The 22,511-nt window shown below is 40.7% G+C and overlaps 2 protein-coding genes across 4 annotated transcripts; one reads left to right on the forward strand and one right to left on the reverse strand.

Moving 5' to 3' along the window:
* Positions 1-1,821: 1,821 nt before the first annotated feature.
* Positions 1,822-18,890, reverse strand: LOC135484161 (trichohyalin-like). Of its 3 annotated transcripts, none has more exons than XM_064765353.1 (14): positions 18,788-18,890; positions 17,989-18,145; positions 17,658-17,687; positions 16,106-16,295; positions 15,716-15,824; positions 15,377-15,474; positions 15,017-15,096; positions 14,305-14,413; positions 13,917-14,014; positions 13,570-13,644; positions 13,035-13,263; positions 12,637-12,792; positions 12,002-12,229; positions 1,822-3,954 (listed from the first exon to the last, which is right to left on the reverse strand). In XM_064765353.1, exons 2-14 carry the CDS (start codon positions 18,132-18,134, stop codon positions 3,808-3,810), a joined length of 1,695 nt encoding a protein of 564 aa, XP_064621423.1. In that variant the 5' UTR covers positions 18,135-18,145; positions 18,788-18,890; the 3' UTR covers positions 1,822-3,807. The 3 variants fall into 3 exon arrangements, with proteins under 3 accessions (XP_064621423.1, XP_064621413.1, XP_064621432.1); XM_064765343.1 differs by lacking the exon at positions 14,305-14,413 and adding an exon at positions 14,495-14,603; XM_064765362.1 differs by lacking the exons at positions 14,305-14,413; positions 17,658-17,687 and adding an exon at positions 14,495-14,603.
* Positions 18,891-19,184: 294 nt separating this feature from the next.
* On the forward strand, positions 19,185-21,600 carry LOC135497644 (cilia- and flagella-associated protein 299-like). Its single transcript, XM_064787476.1, has 6 exons — positions 19,185-19,317; positions 19,649-19,779; positions 19,933-20,023; positions 20,229-20,371; positions 20,710-20,839; positions 21,160-21,600. Exons 1-6 carry the CDS (start codon positions 19,210-19,212, stop codon positions 21,256-21,258), a joined length of 702 nt encoding a protein of 233 aa, XP_064643546.1. The 5' UTR covers positions 19,185-19,209; the 3' UTR covers positions 21,259-21,600.
* Positions 21,601-22,511: the final 911 nt, after the last annotated feature.

A 22,511-nucleotide genomic window follows, 5' to 3' on the forward strand; every position in this document is an offset into this window, starting at 1 on the left:
GATATTGAGTTCTCATGGTCACTTTTAGATTGCGTTGGTGGTGCATACAAACTCCATTTAAGACAGATAACCGTACATTTATATGGTAGATAAACTTCGATACAATCATTTTATGTGAACTATCTGGGTGGATGTTCAATAAGTGTACATGTAAATCTATATCACCGATGTGAAATTTTATAACAAACATCGTTGAAAATGGCAAAGAAACACGTACGAAACCATTTTATCTCTCCTTCATGAGGATGCTTTCGGCAAACCATGCACCGATACCATCGACGGGACGGGGAACTAAGTCTTGCGGCCGATCGGTATGCTGGCAATTCCGACTGGTGCCACGATAAAAGGAGGCTGGCGGGTTCCCGAGAATGCTGAACGCGCAACGCTTCATCAATTTTGGATATTCCGAGTTCAGAAATCCTGCGGATGCTTAGAATTTTGCGAAGTTCTTGGCATGGTTAGTGCGGAAGTGAAGTTCTTCCTCGAATTATTCCTCGCTTTTTGTCCAATACGGTTAAAAGCTGCATCATTCTTACAAAGTACGTTGGACCTGTCACTGGTTTCCCGTCTGATAGACCAGGTTATTTTGATATCAGAAACTTAACAAGGCATTTCTAAGTGGATTAACGACAAGCTTAAAAGAGTTTTAGTACCATTTAATTCACTCCCGGAGCCTCCGGACTCGTAAATGTTGGCTTTTACCAGAACAGAATGCCAGTGTCGGGAAGCTTTTACGCTGTGATCAAGACAGGGGCCTTTTGTCGGCCTGTTTCACCGCAATTAGCTCTTAATGAAACTACCGCACTTGTGTGACTTTCGGTTCCTTAACGAAAGGCTCGTGTTATAGGTTCATCGTTTCCTATTCATGAATCTTCGCAATTAAGAATTGAATTTACACCCATTTACTCCCCTTGGTTGGAGAGAAGCAAGTTGGGTTAAGATGCCTCCTCATGGCCACGACACCAAGATAGAACAACGCTGATCCGACCAAGAGTCGAACCTGCGACCTCCTAGGTTATAAGCTCGGTACTCTGACCACCATTCCACTGTTATCTCAGGGATATATGAGGATATTGAATCGCCGAGTGTAGGGAGTCAGAGAAGCAACTGTCTTCCTGGTCTTCGCCTCGTTTCCCTAATGCACCATCCGTAACTTGGTAAACAGGTAGCTGATGCTTTTGCTGTTTACAAATATGTCTTCAAGGTATACTTTGCTAACTACTTCTAAACGGTAATAAAGGGGATGGAGAGAATGCTTTGGGGGCTGTACTTTTGTTCATCAAATCAAGTGGTCTCTTTGAGGAAGTAAAGTCTGGACCAGTTTGGCGATGAATGGCACTTTCAGGAAACACATAGCTTGAGGTACTTCTTGGCAGTTATCAGCCACAGCAAGACAACTGGAGGGATTCCAGAAGTTGGTAGGACTTCCGGTCAGACACACTGTCCAACCCCATGTGCTACATCCTGCATCAGCAGGCTGACATAGAGAATATCTTCTTATCATTATACAGTCAATCCTGTTCATTTGATGTCCTCAGTAGTCCTCTGCACTTCCGCCCTGTCACCGTAGAGTTAGTCCTGCAAGATGACACCATTTAGCCAGATTACTTATCTGAGGGCTTCGTGCAGTATGCCGTCCTATCCTACATGGCTGGTCGCCATTGGTCCATTTTGCAAGATCATTGGTCGACGTCTCCAATTTGGTACTTGTGGAATAGGTGGGACAACATCATGTTGTGCCATCTTCAGGGTATATGGAGATGAATACCATTGCATGATTGACATTGCTACATGATTTTGCCAATAAGAAACAAAGTCATATGATATTTTTATAACTTTATTGGAATTTGAGATGGGTGAACTTCAACAATCGTGGTGCCTTGGACAAAACTGTTATTGCTTACAAACAACAAACATGACCACACTTTCATTCCTGTCGTAAATCTACTGCCCGTGGTTATCAACGCGTGCAGTTTGTGCTCTCACAATCAGATTCTCACCCTTGAAACACTGAATACTAAGTATTCTACATTATTTACAATAGCAACTATCTTATTGGCCAGGTATGCTGTCATCTTAAGCCTACGCTAAAGCAAACTCTTTTGGAGAAGGATAAAGCACCGTGCAAATGAGCAATTTTGAAAGCAAACTGGGAGGCAGACATTACAACATTGACGATTGTGGTTGGAATGTGGCCACCCATTGGTTAAACAAATTGCATTCGATCACTGGTCACATTGCCTGGCTACGTTGCAGGTCGCATTGATTAAAATCACTCACTTGCACATTGCTTAATAAAGGCACTTTGAGACATTACAGGAAAGATACCGATACAAGCGATTTTAAGGCCTAAATGACTTGAAAATCTGTTTCATTAGCATAACATCACGTCCTCATGGGACAGCTAGCAAAAGTTCTTGATATAACACAATATCTTACACTTGCATTTGGTGTCTCTTTCAATCATTCTACCTTGATCAAATCCTAAATGTTTTCACAAGAAAAATTCAGCGACACGACATATCACAGACTAAAGGGCACTGTACACAGACCTAGAAATACATTTTAGTAAAGGTTTACAAAGTATAATACATAGTACATAGCTAGAGTTATCACAGAATGCCATCAGATGGATAAAGACTATCAAAAATATGAAAATACAGTCTAATAGTAACAAGTGAAGGGCACAGCACTGAGTGCAGCACAAGACCAGTATTTACATGTTTGCCTCCCGAATCATGAACAGGTTTACGGTATACTTCGCCTGTTATGTTTGCAGTCTAGATTAAATATCATCAAAGTTGTAATTCTACTGCGTCAACACTCCCACTGCACTTCAATAGGCCATTAATCAAGAGTCAGATGAAAGTTATAAATGAAGGTGTAGAATCTTTGTATTCAAACAGAAAAGTGACTTGCTCTAGTATTACACCTCATTATGCCCCCTGCATCTCCTTAAAGACCAGATTTGCTCAATCAAAAATCCTTGCATGGCCTTTAACTGGTCCTCTTCCTTTAATATCTGAGTCAAGCTCCTTGACACAAAACAGGTAATAATAGTCTTTTCAAAAGAGAAGACACACATTGTCTGCCTTTACCTAAATCATCTCGTTACCTCTCAATTCTTCAACTTAGAAAAGTAAAAAAACTTATTGAGGATGTCTGGTTGAATGAAGTGAACACTTTTGAATGTCATGAGGTTAAACACCTCAAAACAGATCATTTCTATCAGGAAATGGCCTGAAGGTGGTTGAGAGCGCTATCACTGAAAAGCCATTCACTTCACAAGAATAACAGCAACTGATTTTAGAGGAGAAACACACCAACAACTGATGAGAAAAGATCGACGAAACTGTTTCCTTCCTTTCATGTAAAAAAGCATTTATTTGCAACAGATTTTGCCTTCATCTTATTCCAGCATGAATACTTGATAAGGAAATTGATATCGATAGTGATAATGTTCAGCATTTACATAAAGCAAATGTACAATGTGTCACCACTGCTAACCCGCATTATCATTTGAGATCATATTGAATGTTTCACTATTAGGTCACAAACATGCTTTTTATAGTTTTACTCCTTGAATCAAACATTTTAGGGCTGACTCTACTTTTTGACTCTACAAGGGGGAGCCAACCCTTGATTACATGTCAATGTAAGCTCTCAAAGTGAGTGGTACAGAGGTTCATCTTCAAGAAGAAACAGAAAAACGCTAAATCTCCTGACACTTCCTTGAAAAGTTACTTGAAAGGTACTTGCTGGGACAATGATATCATCGTCCCTCGTCTGTCTCCAGTTACCGTCACTCTAAACCATCACCATTTCCGTCTTGGTTCCTATCCGCATGAGTCTTTCATGTTCCCGCTCATGCTCCGTGCAGTGATGCTTCTCCTCTTGCATGAGCGCCCGGTGCTTCTGGAGCGTAAAGTAATTCTCTTCACGCTGGGCATGGACCTGAAAGAAACAAGTTAGAAAGTTACACGATCTTATTGTTTCCGAGAAGCGGAAAGTGCCGAATGCTCGACTGGTCAGGAAGAGAGATAAGAGGAAGAAGGCTGATATCGTAAACGATCACATTACAGCATCCCTTGGTGTTTGATTGGTCAAGAGCTGTCCAACCTAGGTATCGATTTCCTAACACTGCGCTACTAGACTGAAACTGGAGACGATTAGAGACTGTTATTGTCAATTCGGGCAAGTAAAGTGCAAAGTTGTCAATGGTGTCAACAGGTTGCAGTTTGGGGTTGAGCAACATTGATCATGTGGTCTGCAATGGAAAAAATATGAGACAAGTTTTTTTGTAATGTGGAGGTAATTCAGGGCATTTCGACCTCGCTGGAGAGAAAGATCGTGAACAAATCTCCAACAGCAACAATTGGCATCTGATGGTTTGAAAACCACAAAATAGAAATTCATGACAAGCATGGCAGCGGTCCTTCTCCCGATGGTTAGATTTGATATTTTGTTGAAATGTCTACTCACTGAAGTGACAGGGCCACCAGGGGTAGCTAATAGTAGTTCCATGTTATTTCTATCCAACATTCTTGCACACTCTTATCTCTGAAATCTACTGTCCCTCCTAGAGTGGTCCTTTCAAGTGTCAATCAACCTTATCGGGTATATCTAATCAAGACTTCCATCTCCCTGCCAAAGTTTCATGTTCAATTCACCACCCGACCAGACACTTAACCAGTAATTTGTCCACACAATCACCTCTTACAAATTGTCACTTATCAACGGTAGGAAAACAGATGAACACCTAAGCTGACAAACAACAAGTAACTCGTTTTACTTTTCTTTTGATAATTCACAACTGGTATGTTACCTGCTCTTGGAGGCCAACCCAAGTTTAAACCCACTTCGAGACTTATATATCACTAAAACACCTGGGTTACAATGCAGCATTGTTTTCAATGTAAAATCCATTAGGCCTTGATTTGGCCAGGGTGGATTTGGGTCACACTCGATCAGGTATAAACCACTTGGGTTGGTCCAAAGGTAAAATTTATTATAAACTGCAAAGACATACCTTATAGCCGATGACACAAATTTCTCTATGAAGGTTGATAATTTTGTTTTGAACATATTGTAAGTATTACCACTTCCCCTTTTTGAAAAGACAGGTGTTTTGCCCAAGGCAAATGTTTGTCAACTTCAAGTACAAAGACTCCTTAGAGTTACACTAAACAGATCGGTTAATATTATTCTTTTCAAAACGATTCACCTCTCCACGACAATCAACCACAATTTGATGGTAAAATAGGCCTAACGATCTAATGATAGGTTAGGACATCAACCATGCAAAACCAACTGCCAAGCGAAGTGTGTTTCACAATGAGGCAGTGTTTTGAACATAATCTACTAAGTAATCTTCTGTTAAAGCTTCCATGTACTATCCTGGTCAGAAATGACATCTACAAGGAACACATCTCATCAAAGCATGTCATCTTGAATTCTATCATCTGAGAGATCATATTTCCCACTACTCTCCAACAGTGGAGAGGTACTCTCCACCAGGTTGCTGTCTTCAGTTACACCAGTCTTGAACTTCAAACTACGTTTACAGCTCAAATTAAACCTCCGAACTAAAGGAGCAATCCAGGACTGGCTACACATTTCTTCACATAAACTTAATAAAGCATACCAAACTGTTTTTAGATTTAAGACAAAAAACAAATCCATAGGAGATCGATGGGAGATGAAATCCAAGATGATGTGTTCTTCACAAGTCTCCGGGTCACCTTACAACATGTCGGCTTCATACTGGCTTAACGGCTTAAATTTCACCTCCAAACCTCAAAATATAACACAAGAAACATCAGCCCTCAGAGTATCAATTCACGCCAAAATACCCTTCGATTGTTATACACTATTTACAGTGAAATCCAGTCTCTGGAAAGCCCAATTTTACTCAATGACTTAGCAGGGTAAGACAGACAGGGTTCAGATTGACGGGAAACTTGCTCCAACTTGGTAAACAAGAAAGGCGCCAATCATCTTTATAAAGAATCAGCAGTGTTTGATTTCTGTCGCCGGAATCTGACCGTTGGATGACATCATGTTCTGTAATATTACCTTATCAATTGACTGCTGAGGATGGGTCCTTGTGATCAGGGAGGGGGGCAGGCTGCATGTGAGAGCTCAACAGAAATCAAGGACCAAGATTGACCAGCCGAAAAATAGATGGATGGATGACCAAGTATGACAGAGGTGACATGTCAAAGACAAGATTTTTAACGAAAATACTTTACAGAACTTGTCATTTTATCAAATCAAACACAAAAGTTTTCCACAGTCGTAACAATGAGGTGCTTGTGCCATGTTTTGCATCATGTCACACAATTACATTTCAAGTGGGACTATTTACCTTTTTGGCACTTGGCTATCCAACAGGCACTTTTAACAAATTACCCACTCCCTTACATTGGTGGAGTCCACCAACTTAGTCATTGATCACCGGAGAAGAAAATTGTAGCGCTTGAACGATTCAAGCAGCAGGCAAGTATAGTATGATCCATTTAGTGATATTCAAGGCCCATATGTTTGCTTTGTCCCTACCCCTTGGGGTAAATGATGCTATTTCCATATGACAGTCGCTTGTGAAAATCACCTCTTGACTTCAAGGAAGAATGTGATGTATTTCATCTGTGTACCCTCGAACAATCCTGGCCTGATTTGTCTAATAACCATAAGGAACCAGCTGCGTTTAATTTAGGAACGTTTTGCAAACTTTTGTCATCATCCGTAGGGGTCTTTTCAAGCCCCCTTCGCTTAGAAAGAAGAAATAGGAAAATTAATATTCAGGATGTCTTAAGTGTACTTGAGAACCCCTTTCCCCCAGGGGTGGATTGTTTGATAAAGTGGAGCTATTTTACAGCACCTTTGGTGTCCCGGCACCCGCCGGCCTCTTTGCTCTTTGCTGTTGGCCATAAGCAAAGGGGGAAAGTTCACCAGAGATGCTATCTTGTCTGCATGCTTGTTTGGAAATATGTCGTGTTGTGATGAGATCACTGATAAGAACACTGACAATGCTAAAATGTCATCAAATATCGTAAAATCATACTTGTACGTCTCAATTTGGTTTGATAGACTGAGTGTCTTATGAAGACCTGACGAGATACCCAAGTATTATTTGAGCCACTTAGTCGTGTGACTTTTAGCCTTGGGCATTGGACCCCACGCAGGAACACTAACCTAAGGGTGGTCTGTCAGCACTACAGTCAGAAGGAGAACCTGAGGGTCATGGGTTCAAATAATGAGGACTAAGCCTGCCAATATCAACTCGATCCCTTAAAGGGAGACTACAGGCAGGAGCAAGATTGGGTTACACAATGTGGCCAAGAGGTGGCTCTGTACTATATCAGACTATGACTATGTCTATCCCAAGAACCCAGCTATTTTAGGTCGAATCTGGTATTCTGAAAAAAGACCATTCCCCTCACTATAATGGGTCCTGTGTTTTCAAGCACTTCTTGGTGGCTTCTGACAGTCCAAGGTGACAGGCAAACATGTAATTTGAAAGGTGATCCTTAAATTTGAGTATTTGATAAACAAACCCAGTACATATTGACTGTATAAACAGTAACCCAAACTGGATATGACATGTTCGTATGAATGGTGAGATATTAGGTCTGTGAACAGTCAGACAAGGATTCTTGATGGGCTGATGGTAGCCTGACGAAGCTACACCAGACATGGGCCTGTGTTAGTCTCTATACTCACGGGGCACAGCCCACCACAAGGACGACTATAACAACAGTTCTTGTTCCTACACATAATTTACAGCTCTTTGTGATAATGAGTTGTTACATCCAAAACTGCGTGAAATCTCACTGAATCTTATAACTCATTCCTCATTTCACCTAGTTTGATGAGCGAATTGGAAGATCATCATTAAAACTAAGTGCAAAAAACACAGGTCAATCTACAGGTTACCGGTTGATCATGGATAAGGCATTTTGTGTAGTGTAATCAGTGGGTGTGAAGGGTGAAAGAGCTTGACCCAGGCTACCATCCATTGAAGTTCCTGCCTGAATGACAAAATAGGCAAGCAAAAGAGTCACTCCCACATACAATCTACAATTTTTAAATGTCTGCTTGGGATGAGTGTGTATTTATTTTGAATATTAACTTGCACTTATCCGTGTGATTTTGAATTGAAGCAACTTCTTTCTGATTTTGACTAGTTTACTATATGCATATGTGACTGAGTGCACAGCAAACAGTTTTTTGTTTACCTTGAACAAAAACCACCCCAAACCTGTCGAATCAACCCCAGTCAAGTGTTTTCCTGAGAGGAGGTCATGTTTAAAGGAGCAGGTAGAGAATTGAAGGCATTGTCACCAACTTTTGGTTGCCTTGTCATCTTCCACCCTAAAGTTTTAGTTTTCATCACCTAACTCCACATAAAACTGAAAACTGAAATAACCAGCGGCCTTTCAAACGACCCCCCCCCCCCCCCCGCGCCACCACACAACAACCAACAGAGCTCTGTGTTGAAAATTGTGTCCTTCCTCGCCAAGTTTTACAGACAGAGACCACAAGAATGTGTCGGCCAACATGAAACAGCTTTTCCTTTTCCCATAGCGACATTATTTCAATTGTCAAAACGGCCTAAACTTTAAATTTGACTTGACTTCTTGCAAGTGTTTTGTCACATGAGGAAAATAAAGGCAATGACACAGCCACCAGCACACAATCAGGTTGTGACATATACCACTGAACCTGTCACTTTGATTAGCAAAAGACTTGATGGCCAGATGGGGGTTTAGAATTATCTGACTCCTTGGACTAAGGCAAGGTATAATTATGAAGGTTGGAAGAATGCCTTGATCAAAAGTTACAAACTTGTGACCATATCTTCACCTTTGGTGGTTTTTGGAATAAAGCTAACAGAAGGGCTGGGAGAATGTCTTGGGTATCAAAGGAATATTGAATAACATTTTGGTAGAGATGACAGCAATGACACTAGAGATCTAACAGCGTGTGTAAGGTCGGTTTTGATGAATGCATAATCCAGAAACAGGTATACGATAGTCTTGGTCTAACCTTTGAAGTTACACTGATCTTTGACAGAAATATCAACGATCACAGTCAGTGAATTGACTTCAAATCCAACCATCCAACTACGACCAGATATTTGCTTCACGGAATGTATATACCTACAAATAAACACATCCCTGAGGTTTAACGTTATAATGGAACTGCCTTGGTCATTACTTTTTTTCACATCATGATATATACTATTGCCTAAAGCAACAGAAAAGATGGAGAAGAAGAAAGAAATGATCAAAAAAAGTCCTCAACTTCTTGGTTTTGCCAACGGTTTGTGCTGAAACCAAAGGTCGTAAGACAAATTAATCTACCAAGGGAAACTCCCGTTACAGATTGGCAGGGTCGAAACCAAGTCCTGGTGTCATGTGACTTATCAATAGAATGTGAAGATCAAGCGGAGAAGGGACAATAAGCCGAAAGCTAGGCACCAGTCCATTAGGCACCACTAATTGTTATTTCATAGTGGTGTTGTTTTTCATCTCATTAACTTGCAGACGATCGTTATCAACCCTTTGTGGTGTAATGTCCATCTTCGAGTTAAACTGGTTCAGGCTCACTGCGATGTTCAGGTTGCAGTGACCATCAATCCTTGTTGTCAGCACCTGTAATGACCACCGCAAATAGGAAGCTCACGTCTCATACGTGATAATCATCACTGGTCGCTGCGACAAGATTTCTCGTTTGTTTTGTTCGTGATCCTACAAACAGCTGAAGAAATCAACCTACAAAGTGAGCTTGCAATTGTGCTTTGTTAGTCAAATCACATGAAAGGCTTGCTCTTCACACCGCTCAATCCCAAGGCTTGCTCTTCACACCGCTCAATACCAAGGCTTGCTCTTCACACCGCTCAATACCAAGGCTTGCTCTTCACACCGCTCAATACCAGGTAGCATCAAACTTTTTACCCTGTGCTGATATTTGAAGCAAACCATGACGGCAACCAAGGCAGGTAAGGGGTGGAGAGTTCAACAATCATCGAGAAATAACAATGGCAGTACAGACTTGCCTGTGGGCACGACTCTCACTTTTAGAGCGCAGCTTTCGTGTTTGGATGCATCTCTGCTGAACCAGAAAAGAATGGTGTCATCAATATAACAGTGGCTGGAAATACCACAGGATGTGCTCACATAACGGTGGCAGATAGTGGTGGCATTTTCAGCAAAATAGAACGGGAAATTGGGCTGCCCTTGGGCATAAGTTAACCACCTCAAGACTGAAGTCACTCTTTTAAGTTTCCCTAAACTCGACTCAACTATGTGGATTATGCTCTTCCTTCCACATTGACAGAAAAAAAAGTTTTGTCTTCAATGTGAAATAATCCCAGACTTATAATTTCCCATCTTTCTGCTGAAAATTACTCATTATCAAAAGCCACTTTCAACGCATAATTAGCTCTCCCAAGTAGGCGAGCAGTGTATTTGCCGCCAATGTGTACAGAACACACCCTTGGTCCAGCCCATTAACTGAAGTTCATTATTTTATTGGGAATAGTGAGTGACAGTGGAGACAGCAAGTCTGTCCAGTGAGTACAATGGATTAACAAGATTTCATTGAGAGACTCTGCCAGGACAAAGAGGAGACTACTGACGATGGTTTAAATCCATATGTGCAGGGGAACCCAATCGATGTCTCCAGGGCTCGACATGACATCAAGTGAAAACAGTCTTTTCATAAACACAGGGGAAAGTTTTATTTTGAATGTGTGCTGAATGCATGATTCACAAATGAAGCAAAGCCTGTCTTGAAGAGATTTAGTAGGATTCAACACCGGGTGTGATCTACTCTTGGTCATTAACCAAGTTCTCACCTTCCTAGGCTTTTACTTAGAAAACAGGCAAGAGCTAGGAGGTCCAATTGGTCTCAAGGTGACTGACATAACCAGTTTAATAGGGAGCCTGGTTTGGTAGCGTCAACACCGATAGAAAACATGTACTATGAGACTGCAGAAACACCATCAATGACAGTGTAGCTCAATCTGGCCCATCTGGCGCCAGCCTAGGACCTGAGCTGTGGCAATCAGGTGTACAAGCGACACTGGATACACTTCCCCCTTTCATTCCCAGAGATAACTCGAAATACTGCTAGCCAAGAAGATCAAACTTAGTGATGCATGGTTGTTCCATTGTGTAGGAATATCATAGTTCTCATGTGATAAGGCTTTGTGCTGATATTTCATACAAAGTGGCACAAAGTGTTGGTAAACAGACTAAGTTTAGTGATATCCTATAAGTGTGGCAGAATCAGAAGGGCTCAGAATAGATTCAATTCTGGGAATTGCACAAAATCCCTACCTACAGGACTATTTTCCGCATCGCTCAACAAGAAAACAAGATTTTGCAAATACTGGTGACAATTTTCAATCACAGTACATGTCACATTCAAGCACAAATGAATAATTGAAGGAAGAGTATAAGACATCATAGTTTGTACATTTCATTCAGCAACACAACAAATTTCTGTCAACAAATACTGCCAATGTTACCCAAACAAAGGAACAAAAAGAGTCAACAATGTTTTGTTAATCAATAGCAAACAAATTCTCATAAAAGTGAATTATTTTGGGAACTTGACTTCATGAAAAATGCATGATAGACATGTTCTTCAGAAGGGTATCTATTCAGGCCCGTTTCTACCCTCGAGCTATGATGATAATGATGCCACTGACAGGAATGTACATGGCATCTTGTATTCTTCGCGTGTAGAGCAATTTATCCTTGAATAGCCAAGATGCCTCAAGTTTTAGGTTTTCTTAAAAAATGTTGTCAAAGCAAGCTAAAAAAATTGTTCTTAAGTTGCTCCATCTATACAAAAGATATGCCACAGCTTAGCAGATAAGACCTCAAGTTTACGCTTTGCATAGGGGAGAGCCATCTCTTGTTTGGTTCGAGAATTAGAATACATCTGGTAGGAAGTCAAGTGTTCGATTTGTAACAAATAATTGCCCTACCTTATCTAATTCAGCTTGTTCCCTAATGAGCTGTTGTTCCATCTCTCTCTCCGCGTTCTGACAATTAACTGTCTCCTCCTTTAACTTGACAGCATTCTTTCTCTTGATTTCACCGAGTTTATTCTGCATACGTCTGACAGATTGTTCTTGTTTCTGTCTGGCATATTCAGCATTGCGAACTTTGCCGTAAAGGTCTTGCTCAATCTCCTCAGATTTCCTGACCTTTTTCTGAAAAGTTTTCAAGTTGAGTTGTTAGAAATCCACACAAGGATGAAATGATGTAAAAGTTAAAGCCGGCCCATCCTGAAACCTTTCAGTAGAACTCCGATGAGCTGCTCAATCATGGCTGCAACAGGAGTATTTCTGACTGGTACCCATTTATACATCGGAGTGTAGTAAGGAAAGTTAGAACAAAAAGACCTCCTTGAGTCTGTGGGGTTCAAACCAGGAACCTCTTGACCGCTGCATGTAGCTGAGAGTTTGAGCCACCAGTCCGCAGCGAGTCCATGTTACCTAATGTAAGGCACTCAATGAAATACAGCAGATGAAATAGGGCAATTAGTAGTGAGGGCTAATATAGCCAGGACATTTTCATGAGCTTTAGATTTTCTTGATCTGTTGGAGAGGAGACGCACCTGGAAATGTTTGAGATGATCCTCGTGTTCTCTTCGCTTCTGCTCATTGTATCGTTTGATATGTTTCTGCGAGAGCAATGATTCCTGGGCCTCTTCCCGCTCTTTCTTCTCCCTCAACGCCTGGCTCATCATTCGCATCTTTCGAGATTCTGTGGCCTGTGAAACAATGTATGAATATTTGACAGGATAATCTATCATCTTGCAAGTTTGGTGACCTAAGTAGCATGCTCAATGAACCTCGGCTCCACTTCAGGCAAAGCAATGTGGCTCTGTGAGTATGTAAGTTTGGGTTGGGTACCCTTTCTATCAACAAAGAGGATAGAAAGGCCTGTCTTCCGCCCTGTCATTTCACAATTTCATGGTCAATTCAAAGATATTTACCAAAACCTTGATCTTACCTGTAATTTCTGTTCTAATTTCTTTGTTTTGAGTTCCATATCAGCATGCATTGAAGCTAGGTTCAGTTGGCGTTGATGAGCTCGATTATCTTCCAGTTTGATATGAGTATCTTGTAAATGGCGACCTTCTTCACGAGCTTTTATTGCCATGTGAGCCTTTGTTAATGTCAGGTCGGCACTCAGCTTTCTTTTTGTTATGTCAGCACCTTTTACATCACCTTGGCTTTTTCTGAAAGGAATGGAAAAATGTCAACTAACGTCATACTCATACTCAACCTTCGACGCAAATACTTTTATCATATTTCAACAACCACATTCTCTGATACATGTACTGTTGTTGTATGTTGATTAATTTTTGGATCTTTGCACATTTTGGTGCAACACCATTGATATTTTAGACAGGAACCAACCAACACACCTGCACCCAGTTCTTGTGTCATATTCTATTGTGTGGAATTAGTTTATCTTCATCTGCTCATGTGTGAAGTTTAAATCAGAGAAAAGAAATAAGTTATCAATAAGGCTTTCTACTCACAATAACTTGTTATTTAAGGCTGATTCATTGGCTTTGTCATCATCTATTTTTGCTTGGAGTTCTCTTCGTCTCTCCCTGAAAAAAATGATATAAAGTTTAAGGCCTGGGCCACGTTGCTCAGTCAGCATCAGAGACAAACACCAGTATTATAGTGCCTTCAGTAAACTTCTTTGTTGAATAGTCTAAAGCAGTATTGGGACATGTGCTTGTTCCAAATACATGAAATAATGATGGAGACCTTGCTCAACCACTGGCAGCTGTAAAGAGGACAGCTTCGAAGGACAACAGATGTATCACCAAAGCTGGTGTGACAATCAAGCGACATAAATCAGAAATAGGCTCCTTACTTTTCCCCATCCACTCTTGTCTGTCTTCCCTTCTGGGCCTCCATGTTGAGTGCTATGGCAAGTTCAGCTAGTTCTTGTTTTAATCGAAACTGCTCCTCCTGAAGAAACAAAAAGATTAAACATATTGAATCATGGTAAACTGGGCAAATACATACACAGACCTTTCACCCTCCCAAAATTTCACGTTTGCTGCCAAAAGTTTGTGGTTAATTAATCGGAGCTGAACCTTTTAGGGGGTCTAATGTTCGTGTTTGCCTCCCAAAGCCCAAAAATCATGAAAATAGAATGGTTTACATTACACGAGTTACAGTAAGGACATTCTCTAGAAAGACATTTGCAGTCATACAGCAGGTTGGTCCCTCCTGTATTCAACTGCACTCCTACTCACTTCTTTCATGCGTAAATGGGTCGTATACTCAGAGTTGATTCGACCCATTTCTATATCACGAAGATCTAGCTCCTGCATTTTGCTTTTATAAGTTCTAGCAAGATCAGATCTGAAATCAGCAAGGTTTGTGTTAGGAGCAAAACTACAAGTGGAGTAGGCCAAGGTAAAAAGAGACATACTACAAACATACCTCCTTTAATCTTATTTTAGTCTCATAATCTCGTGACAGCCTGTCAACTTGAACGCTCTTTAGCTCTAACTCATCAAGTTTTGACTGATATTGCCGAGCTAAGTTTGATCTGGAAAAGAAACCAAGCAACACACTGGTTCAAAGGAGATCCGAAGTATAAGATTTGGGATCTTATTCACAAAGTTCTGTAGGCCTATCGGATTGGTAAACAAACATTCTTCTGCTCATTGCCTTGTGAGAGTACAATCTTTGGCACAGAGATCTTCAGCCTCAACGAGCCAAGTTAAGGAGAGGTTTGAAAGCCTTGTAGTCAAAGGAAACAAACCAGTCAATCGAGGACCACCTGAAATGCTATTGAACCTGTAAGAAGCATAAGGACACATACTGACATGGCCCTCTTCATAACATGTGGAATGGACTGGCCAGGGATCAAGCCCAACAACCTCAGTGTGCCACATGCCCAAATACCTGTCATCTAATGTGTACTACTCTGATAGCTCGAAAAATACCTAATATACTTACGTGGCAAGTTTAACTTTCCTGTCCTTGTCTTTATTGGCATGCTCTAGATTCGAAACTTTTTCTGTCCTTTGTTTGGTTAACTGAAAGTAGACATAACCACATGGAATAATACTCTATATGACCGATCATCATACTTCATCTGTGTCAGTTCTGTGTTCTCTCCGGTGAGCAATTGTTGCATGCTCCTACAGTTAGGCATGAAGGGTCATCATCAACATCCACATTTTGGCCAAGTCTCTGGCGATATGCAGCACCTTCCGTAGTCTGTAGCAGCATCTCATTGGCAGAGAATTAGTAAGAATACAACCAGGTCCCCTTCAAGATTTGGTGACTCTTCCAAAGAAGCGTTAGTAGCCTTACCTCCTCTTTATTATGCGTATAATCTCGCTGCAACCGTGTATATTTTTCAAGGCCGACACCTAGTTTTTTCTCCTCAGCAAATCTTTTCTTGTTAATTGCTGAAATAACAAGTTGGACAGTTATGGTATTATTATTAGGCCTACATCTTATCAGGAAGGAAAGCTGAACAAATATTGCTGTCTCTGCCACGGAGAGGTTCTATTCACAAAAACAAATTTGGCAACTATGGAAATTTCAAGTATTGTTACTGTGTAGAACTCTTTCTCTTCATACTAGAGTCCATTCTATTTCAACTGTTTTACAAAATGACAATCCGACAGGATTATCCTTTGGCCTTACATTGTTCAAAACCCCTGACAGTCTGTCTGACTGCTCTCTGGTTTTTTACAATGTCTCCCTCTGCTCTCTTCAGCTCCCTTTCTTCCTGTTTATGTTGCCACATATGGTCCTGCAAAAAGAAGGCACAACAATAAAGGCTGCAGATAGAAACAAGTTTCACAACTCATTATGACCAATTCAATTGCACCTGCTTTATGACCACTGATAGCATTGTTGTTCATGGTTTGTCTGTTGTTTTTCTCACTCTTTCAAAAAACTTACCTCAATGCCTACTGATTTCAAACAACATCTTTTGATTACCCCTTGCTTAGGTCTACAGATCTCTATACCCCGAACAGCAAGGCCAATTACATGTAAGTTAACCCTCCTAATTGCCTCTTCTCAACAAACCTCAATAGTTTTGATCCTCTTCTCATAATTCTTCTTATCTTTCTCGACTTGTAAAGACAAATCGATGACGGTTTTTGGTCGGCCATTTTCATCTTTTTGGGCTGAGCGTTCATACTTGGATGATGTAGTGTAAGTGTACTTTAGTTTGCTGTCAACAGATGCACCTTGGCCAAACTTCTTCTCCTGTTCACTGTTATAGAAAATATAAATAATTCAAAGGACTTTACGACAGATGCGTTGTTTTATCAATCAGTATGCCAGGGGTAAAAACGTTTAACTGGGGTTGCAGACTCCATGGTGTAAAAAATTTGGGAAAGACTTCCGACAAAACAATAAACGATGAATTGCCTGCAAGTGCATGGCTATGGACCATCAAGCTAACAAAAGTTACAACAGCCATCCATGCATTGGGCTGGAGGAAATTAAAGGCGCTGGTTATGATATTCAACTTCATGCATATGCAGTCCATCCTCAAGCCTAACTTTGTCAGCTATGTACCCGTAGTAGTAACTCAGGTGATAAAATCAATTCCATCAAAATACAGTTGTCCATGTAAGTGTGCCTTCAACATGTTCAATGATATTGCCATTCAAGCATTAACCAAGTTCTATTCAAAAATCAATATGATCATATGGTCCTTTTTTAATACTGGATAGACGGCCATTGTGACACTCATAACTTTTATGTTGTGACAGTTCCTCTGTCAGGGGCTTTCAACTTAATGAATAGGATGGTCATAAAAGCTATCAATAAATAAACCCTATAGGTATTGGTCTGTGTCAAGGGGTGTAATGGATATTTCAATTCATGTATATGAAAATTTGCGATCTATGTAGTAACTGCAGGGGAATCAATGCGATACCAGTACAATTCAAAGAAGGTTTTTACCCCGCCCCCTCCCCTAAAAAGAGAAATTTGAAGACCCTTCCAAAACCTTTAAAATTGAACAACACTGCCAACTGCAAATAAACTTGACCCAAGAAAATCTCGGCGAAGCAGCGAGGTGCATGTGCATGTGAACTCAACACGGTGATACCTGGGGCAAACAAGAGAAAACATGACAAAACCTTGGGAGGTGAAGTGAAGCAGTGAACTATTGGGAAGTTAGATTTGGAAGGGTAGTGGAATAGGATGAAAAAAGCGACAAAGCAAATCAAAATATGAAACCAGAAATGATAATATATGTTATGCTGTAACACTTGTCAATCGATCTCATTTAACACAGTCTTTTTCACTTACATATTATGGAGGTATTCATCGCTAAATGAATAAAAGTCAGAATATGACTTGGAGAAAGTCTGGGGGGGGGGGGTCACACGTGCAAGGGAGTATGATGAAAGAAAATGACTACAAGCCATAATTCTAACATGCTCCTATTTTATGACTATGAGTGCTAAAACCATGTGACTGCTCTTGCTCAACCGTATTGGGTGCTTTAAAGTGCAGGTTAGCTTTGGAGGCAACCAATACCACGCTGAAAAAAAAGGTTTTTAGTAACTTGTGCCTAGGCTCTACACATCGTATTATGATGAAATCATCTTCCAAGACTTACACTTTCTTAGATGGTTTTTTGTTTTGATCCCTGAAATGTCATCCTCCAATGTTTAAATCAGGTAAAACAAGCAAGCATAGGGGCGAAACGATATCAATTTTTAGACATCAGAATATCTGATGATAATGTTCATCATTTGTACATTTATAATTTTTCTTCCAATTTCATACATTTACTGTCTCTCAAATGTCACAGCAGACACTTCTGTTAGAGCAGGAATACAGATTCTATTACAGAACTGGTCATTTTCATTCAATCTTATCTCCTTAATCAGGACACCTCCCTACTGAGGACAGTGAGTTGCTGTTCCTATAAAACCTCCATTGCTTACCGAAGGAATGCAGCATATTCCTTACTCTCGTTCCTCACATCTTCCTCATCTTTGCCCTCCGGTGGAGCGCTTCCCGGGCGTCTTATGATCTCATATCGACTCTGGATGATCGAGCGCCGATCAAAGGGGAGATCTGTAAGCACCATCTTTGACTAGCCTGAAAATATGAACAATGCATTTTATGATAAGTGTTGGACCTTATTCAAGAGACTGTCATGACTGTGTTTGAATGTCAGAAGGAAAGAAGAGGGGCAGGGTGATAATGATGGGAATACTGAAAGCAGGGTACTACACTACTGCCACTCTACTCCACCTGGTCCATAGACCAACATCTCCATGTTGATATTAATGCACATCACCTCCACTCACAGAAATCTCACCAGTAACATAAGGTGGCCGTGGCCTGCCCGAGGTCTACCTACAGTAATTATTGAGGTCAACAGGGAAACTCTAACCATAAACACACCATCAATTAAACTTCCATTGAAAGCTATGCCAACATCAGCCAATAACTGCAATGATCTTGAATGACTATGCTGTAAGTGTAGTGTAGGCCCAATTCAACAAATCGCCTACACACCATACATGCCGCATGGGCCTTTGTTTACTTAGGCCTACTTACTACTTGGCTATGATAATTGAGTAGGCCTATGTAGCTAGCCTATAGTAAAAAAACTTGACTGAAGCTGAACGACCTAGTGACAGCCTATTTTTCCAAACTGAACGTGCAAACTAAACAGACTACTGGTGATGATGCAGAGCAATTATATATGGACACCCCAACAGCCCCAGGACTTACCCAGACAACTCTGGAAAGATCTTTCTAAAACCTAATGAACAAGAGGGGAAAACGAAAACACCTCCATTTGTAAACGTCGTCCTGGTGATTTAATTGATACCCGTCCCCAGCGCGCACCTGTCAACCTGGCCCTAGGAATAATCAAATCCGTCGGTTTTCCGCAAGCCCGGTCGTTCAGCTTTTTGTATCAACCAAATCTTCGTGGTAACCGTATATTCTTCCGCGACAGTAAACATTATCATTTGCTATCAAATACAAAGTTAAACAAATAAAAAAGTACACAAATCAACTTTTTTTAATGATATAAAGCCGAATTCGGAGGTTTATTGTGTTCAGCTTATTCTTTCTGCAGTGTTATTTATTACAAGATGTAGGAATAATAGTGTCATAAGTGTGTGCGTCGGTCCCATAGCAACGTAAAAATGGAGGAGGAAGTGCCTGGTGGAAGTGACAATATTGTCACCGAATTCAACACATACGAAGACTTTTTAGACTCTCAAATAACGCCACTGGATCTCTACTATCTTGAGGTACCTAAACATGTCGAATATTTTGTTAATTTAGTCCGTTTATCAACCGAAATCGGTCATGCAGAACAACCACAACAATCAAAAATCCGACAATCGATTCGATTCTCGAATCGAAAAATAAATGTAGCTTACACTACAGTACAGCAGCAATCCATTGGTTATACATTCGTGTTATGATATTCAGCAGTGAATCTGATTGTCAGATTAACAAATACTATCGACAATTACTATTGCCACTAAAGACAAGAAAGATGTTAGCATGGTTAGTACACATCCAGAACACATGTCACAATACCAACCATGTTGGGTCTAACTCTTTCTTTATTTCCAGGATGAAGAACTGGCCAGGCAGTTGGTTGAGCTGGGATATCGTGGGAGTGGGGAAGTGTTGAAGAGAGAAGAGTTTGAGGCCAGAAAACAAGCTGCTGAAGCGAGTAGGCTTTCTAAGAGAAGTCAGCAAAAGTAAGTTTTCGACTGCTGCTCAAATGATGTTGTCGTTGGTGCAGAGGGTTAATGGCAAACCTAAGTCAGCTATCATCTATTGATATGAATGATAATTGAGAGATGAACCTGAGACAAAAAGCTATAAAGTGGTCAACTCTGTTCTTTTTGCAGGACATTAGCCAGTTCAGGGAAAGAGTTGAAAGACCCCTTCCTCCGTTCGCTTGCACAGAGAGAGGAAGCCAACAGAAGTGGCAAAATGACGGTAAGTTGGTCTTCAATTAAAGTACGGTGAATTACCCTCACGTTTTGGTAAATGGCATACCAATTACCGTAACTCGGGGAGAAACAACTGAAAGTTAAAGAAGGGTTGTGATATTGATTTCTTGACATACCAGAGAGGACCTTTTGGCTTGAAGGGTGCCGTCACTATTCAGCCTCACCAATATTTTCATCATTGCATTTTTCAGACAATAATTTTCATCCGAGACAAGAATGCCAGGGGTCAGGAGATTTCAGGTTATATTGATTATGCACACAGACTCAAAACGGAAGACTTTGAGCCATATTTTGCTGGAAGGAAGAGACTACTGCCAAGACCATCAGATCTAAGGTAGGAGATTTATTCAAATATGATTTGCTTAGATGTTAGCATAAGACTGAGATGAGGCACTTCACTTGCTTACTTAATGGCAACATGATGACGTAAGCCATCAAAAGTGCAAGACATTGAGGCACTGTTGATCATTGTTTTGATACTATCTATCATTGAACAAGATCCTACTGTTATCATGGAGTAGTGTTTACCTATTTTCGATTAAAATCAGACTCTACAGTTAAGCGCATTATCGTATCGGAGCTATCTGTAAAGAAGAAGAACAATCAGCAGTGAAGACAGATCTTTGCGTTCTTCTGGGTGGAAAAAGTAATCTTTGTCACACTTGCTTTTAGCTTCTACAATTGGGAAACCCAGACGTCTACGTCCAACCCCACTCCTAACTATCAAGTCATTGCAGAAAATGCTTCAGGCCTTTTATTCAAAAACAAAAGAGACAGAAAGATACTCAATGTGGATCCAAAAGTAAGTGGAAATTATCTGTTTATCATGTTTTGAATCCCCTAGTTATCCAGGATCAGGCTGTGTGATTGATGTAAGACTAGCAACTCATAGAAAACACAACCTACTATAGAATATCATCCAGAAGCACAAGCTTTATTTGTCTCAAAGAGCTATTTGCAGAATTGTGTATGTTTCTTGATTGACTTTCTTTGGATCCTACACTCTACATTCATCCGAAATCTTAACCTGTGTGGTTGACTTTTCAAGTCTGTCCTCATAAGTGAACAGTCTAAGATATGAGTGAGGTACATGCGTTGATTGTGCTATTTTTCTATTTTCAGGCACCATCCCCAGGTGATAATTCAACAAGAACATCGTTAGAAACACCGCGATATGTTCAAGTTGTGATATACGACCATATCACACGTAGGAAAACATAAAAGACTCATGAAATTTTTGACTGTTAAGTTTGAATAAGGATGCGACATTTAGAATCTTAAGTAATGGGTTTGTTTTGGAAAATGTACAATAATGACCTGACACTCTTTTGAAAGTAAGTACCCGACATCTAAACCACTGATGCTCTATTTCTGAAAAAATCCTTGCAAAGAGCGTTCAGGCTACTCACTCTTATAGCAGAAACTTGTTTTGTTATCGTCCGTCCAGCTGGTGGCTTTTTTGTTGTGATAATTAAAGTGTATGCAAATTCTTGTTGTAATGTTGTAAATAGAGATGGATGTTGTACAGCAATGACTAATAAAAAAATAGCATTATCTATGAAAGGTTTGTTGTCTCAATTGATCATTGGCGAGGACCTACTGGGATTGAGAAGGTTGTGACTTTGTCCTCAAGAGTTAAAATATGAAAGGAATCTCCTCTGTGCAGCTCAATAATTGGCCATCTTCCAACGTCTTGAGCCTTCTCTGAACGTCATCAGTTGCCTCTGAATGCAAGGTCACCTCCCAACATTTCAAACCATCACTTTAGTGAATGTCATCGGTCGCCTCTGAAAGCCAATGTCTGTCTTCTCATGCATGCTTCCCAACCACTCCAAACACCCCTGAACGTCATCAGTCGCCCCTGAATGCGTTCAATGTCACCTCCCAGCATAAAGACATCAATGAACGCCTTCAGTCGCCTCTGAAGGCGAAAGTTCTTGGCTTCTGTTACCTTCCAACATCTCAAGCCGTCTCTGAACGTCAGTAGCTTCTGAATGCGAATGTCTCCTGTCAACTTCCAACATAAAGACATCTCTGATCGTCTTCTATCACCTCTGATTGCGAATGTCATCTGCTGTCTTCAGTTATCTCAAGCCATCTCTGAACGTCTGTGACTTCTGTCGCCTCTGAATGCGAATGTCTCCTGCTGTTGCCTGTCAACTCTTGAAATCTAAAGACATCTCTGAACGTCTTCATTCACCTCTGAATGCAAAGTGCTTGTTTCGACCCGTCACCAAGAGCGTGAAGACGCGATAGTATCAAACAATTGCCGAACATCTCTGATCACAGAGGAAAGCAGAGGCCATTCACAGTCAGAGGCGACAGTAGAAGAGGTTCAGAGATGACTTGCGGTGTTCGGAATACAGAGAACAAGGCAATTAGCGTTTAGAGGCGACTGGTGATGTTCAGCGATAGCATTAGATGTTGAGAGGTAACAAAGGACCGTGAAGGGCATTCGCATAAAGAGGCGAGAT

Source organism: Lineus longissimus, chromosome 1 (assembly GCF_910592395.1).
Source record: "Lineus longissimus chromosome 1, tnLinLong1.2, whole genome shotgun sequence".
NCBI lineage: Eukaryota > Metazoa > Nemertea > Pilidiophora > Heteronemertea > Lineidae > Lineus > Lineus longissimus.

Excerpts from the sequence above, each read along its gene's own strand:
- LOC135484161 (XM_064765353.1), bottom strand. The coding sequence starts at position 18,134 with ATGGTGCTTACAGATCTCCCCTTTGATCGGCGCTCGATCATCCAGAGT. Across the intron at positions 15,825-16,105 it reads AGAGGATCAAAACTATTGAG|GACCATATGTGGCAACATAA; the intron begins GTTTGTTGAGAA and ends TTCTTTTTGCAG. Across the intron at positions 15,475-15,715 it reads TGTCAGGGGTTTTGAACAAT|CAATTAACAAGAAAAGATTT; the intron begins GTAAGGCCAAAG and ends TTGTTATTTCAG.
- LOC135497644 (XM_064787476.1), top strand. The coding sequence starts at position 19,210 with ATGGAGGAGGAAGTGCCTGGTGGAAGTGACAATATTGTCACCGAATTC. Across the intron at positions 19,780-19,932 it reads TCTAAGAGAAGTCAGCAAAA|GACATTAGCCAGTTCAGGGA; the intron begins GTAAGTTTTCGA and ends TTCTTTTTGCAG. Across the intron at positions 20,840-21,159 it reads TACTCAATGTGGATCCAAAA|GCACCATCCCCAGGTGATAA; the intron begins GTAAGTGGAAAT and ends TTCTATTTTCAG.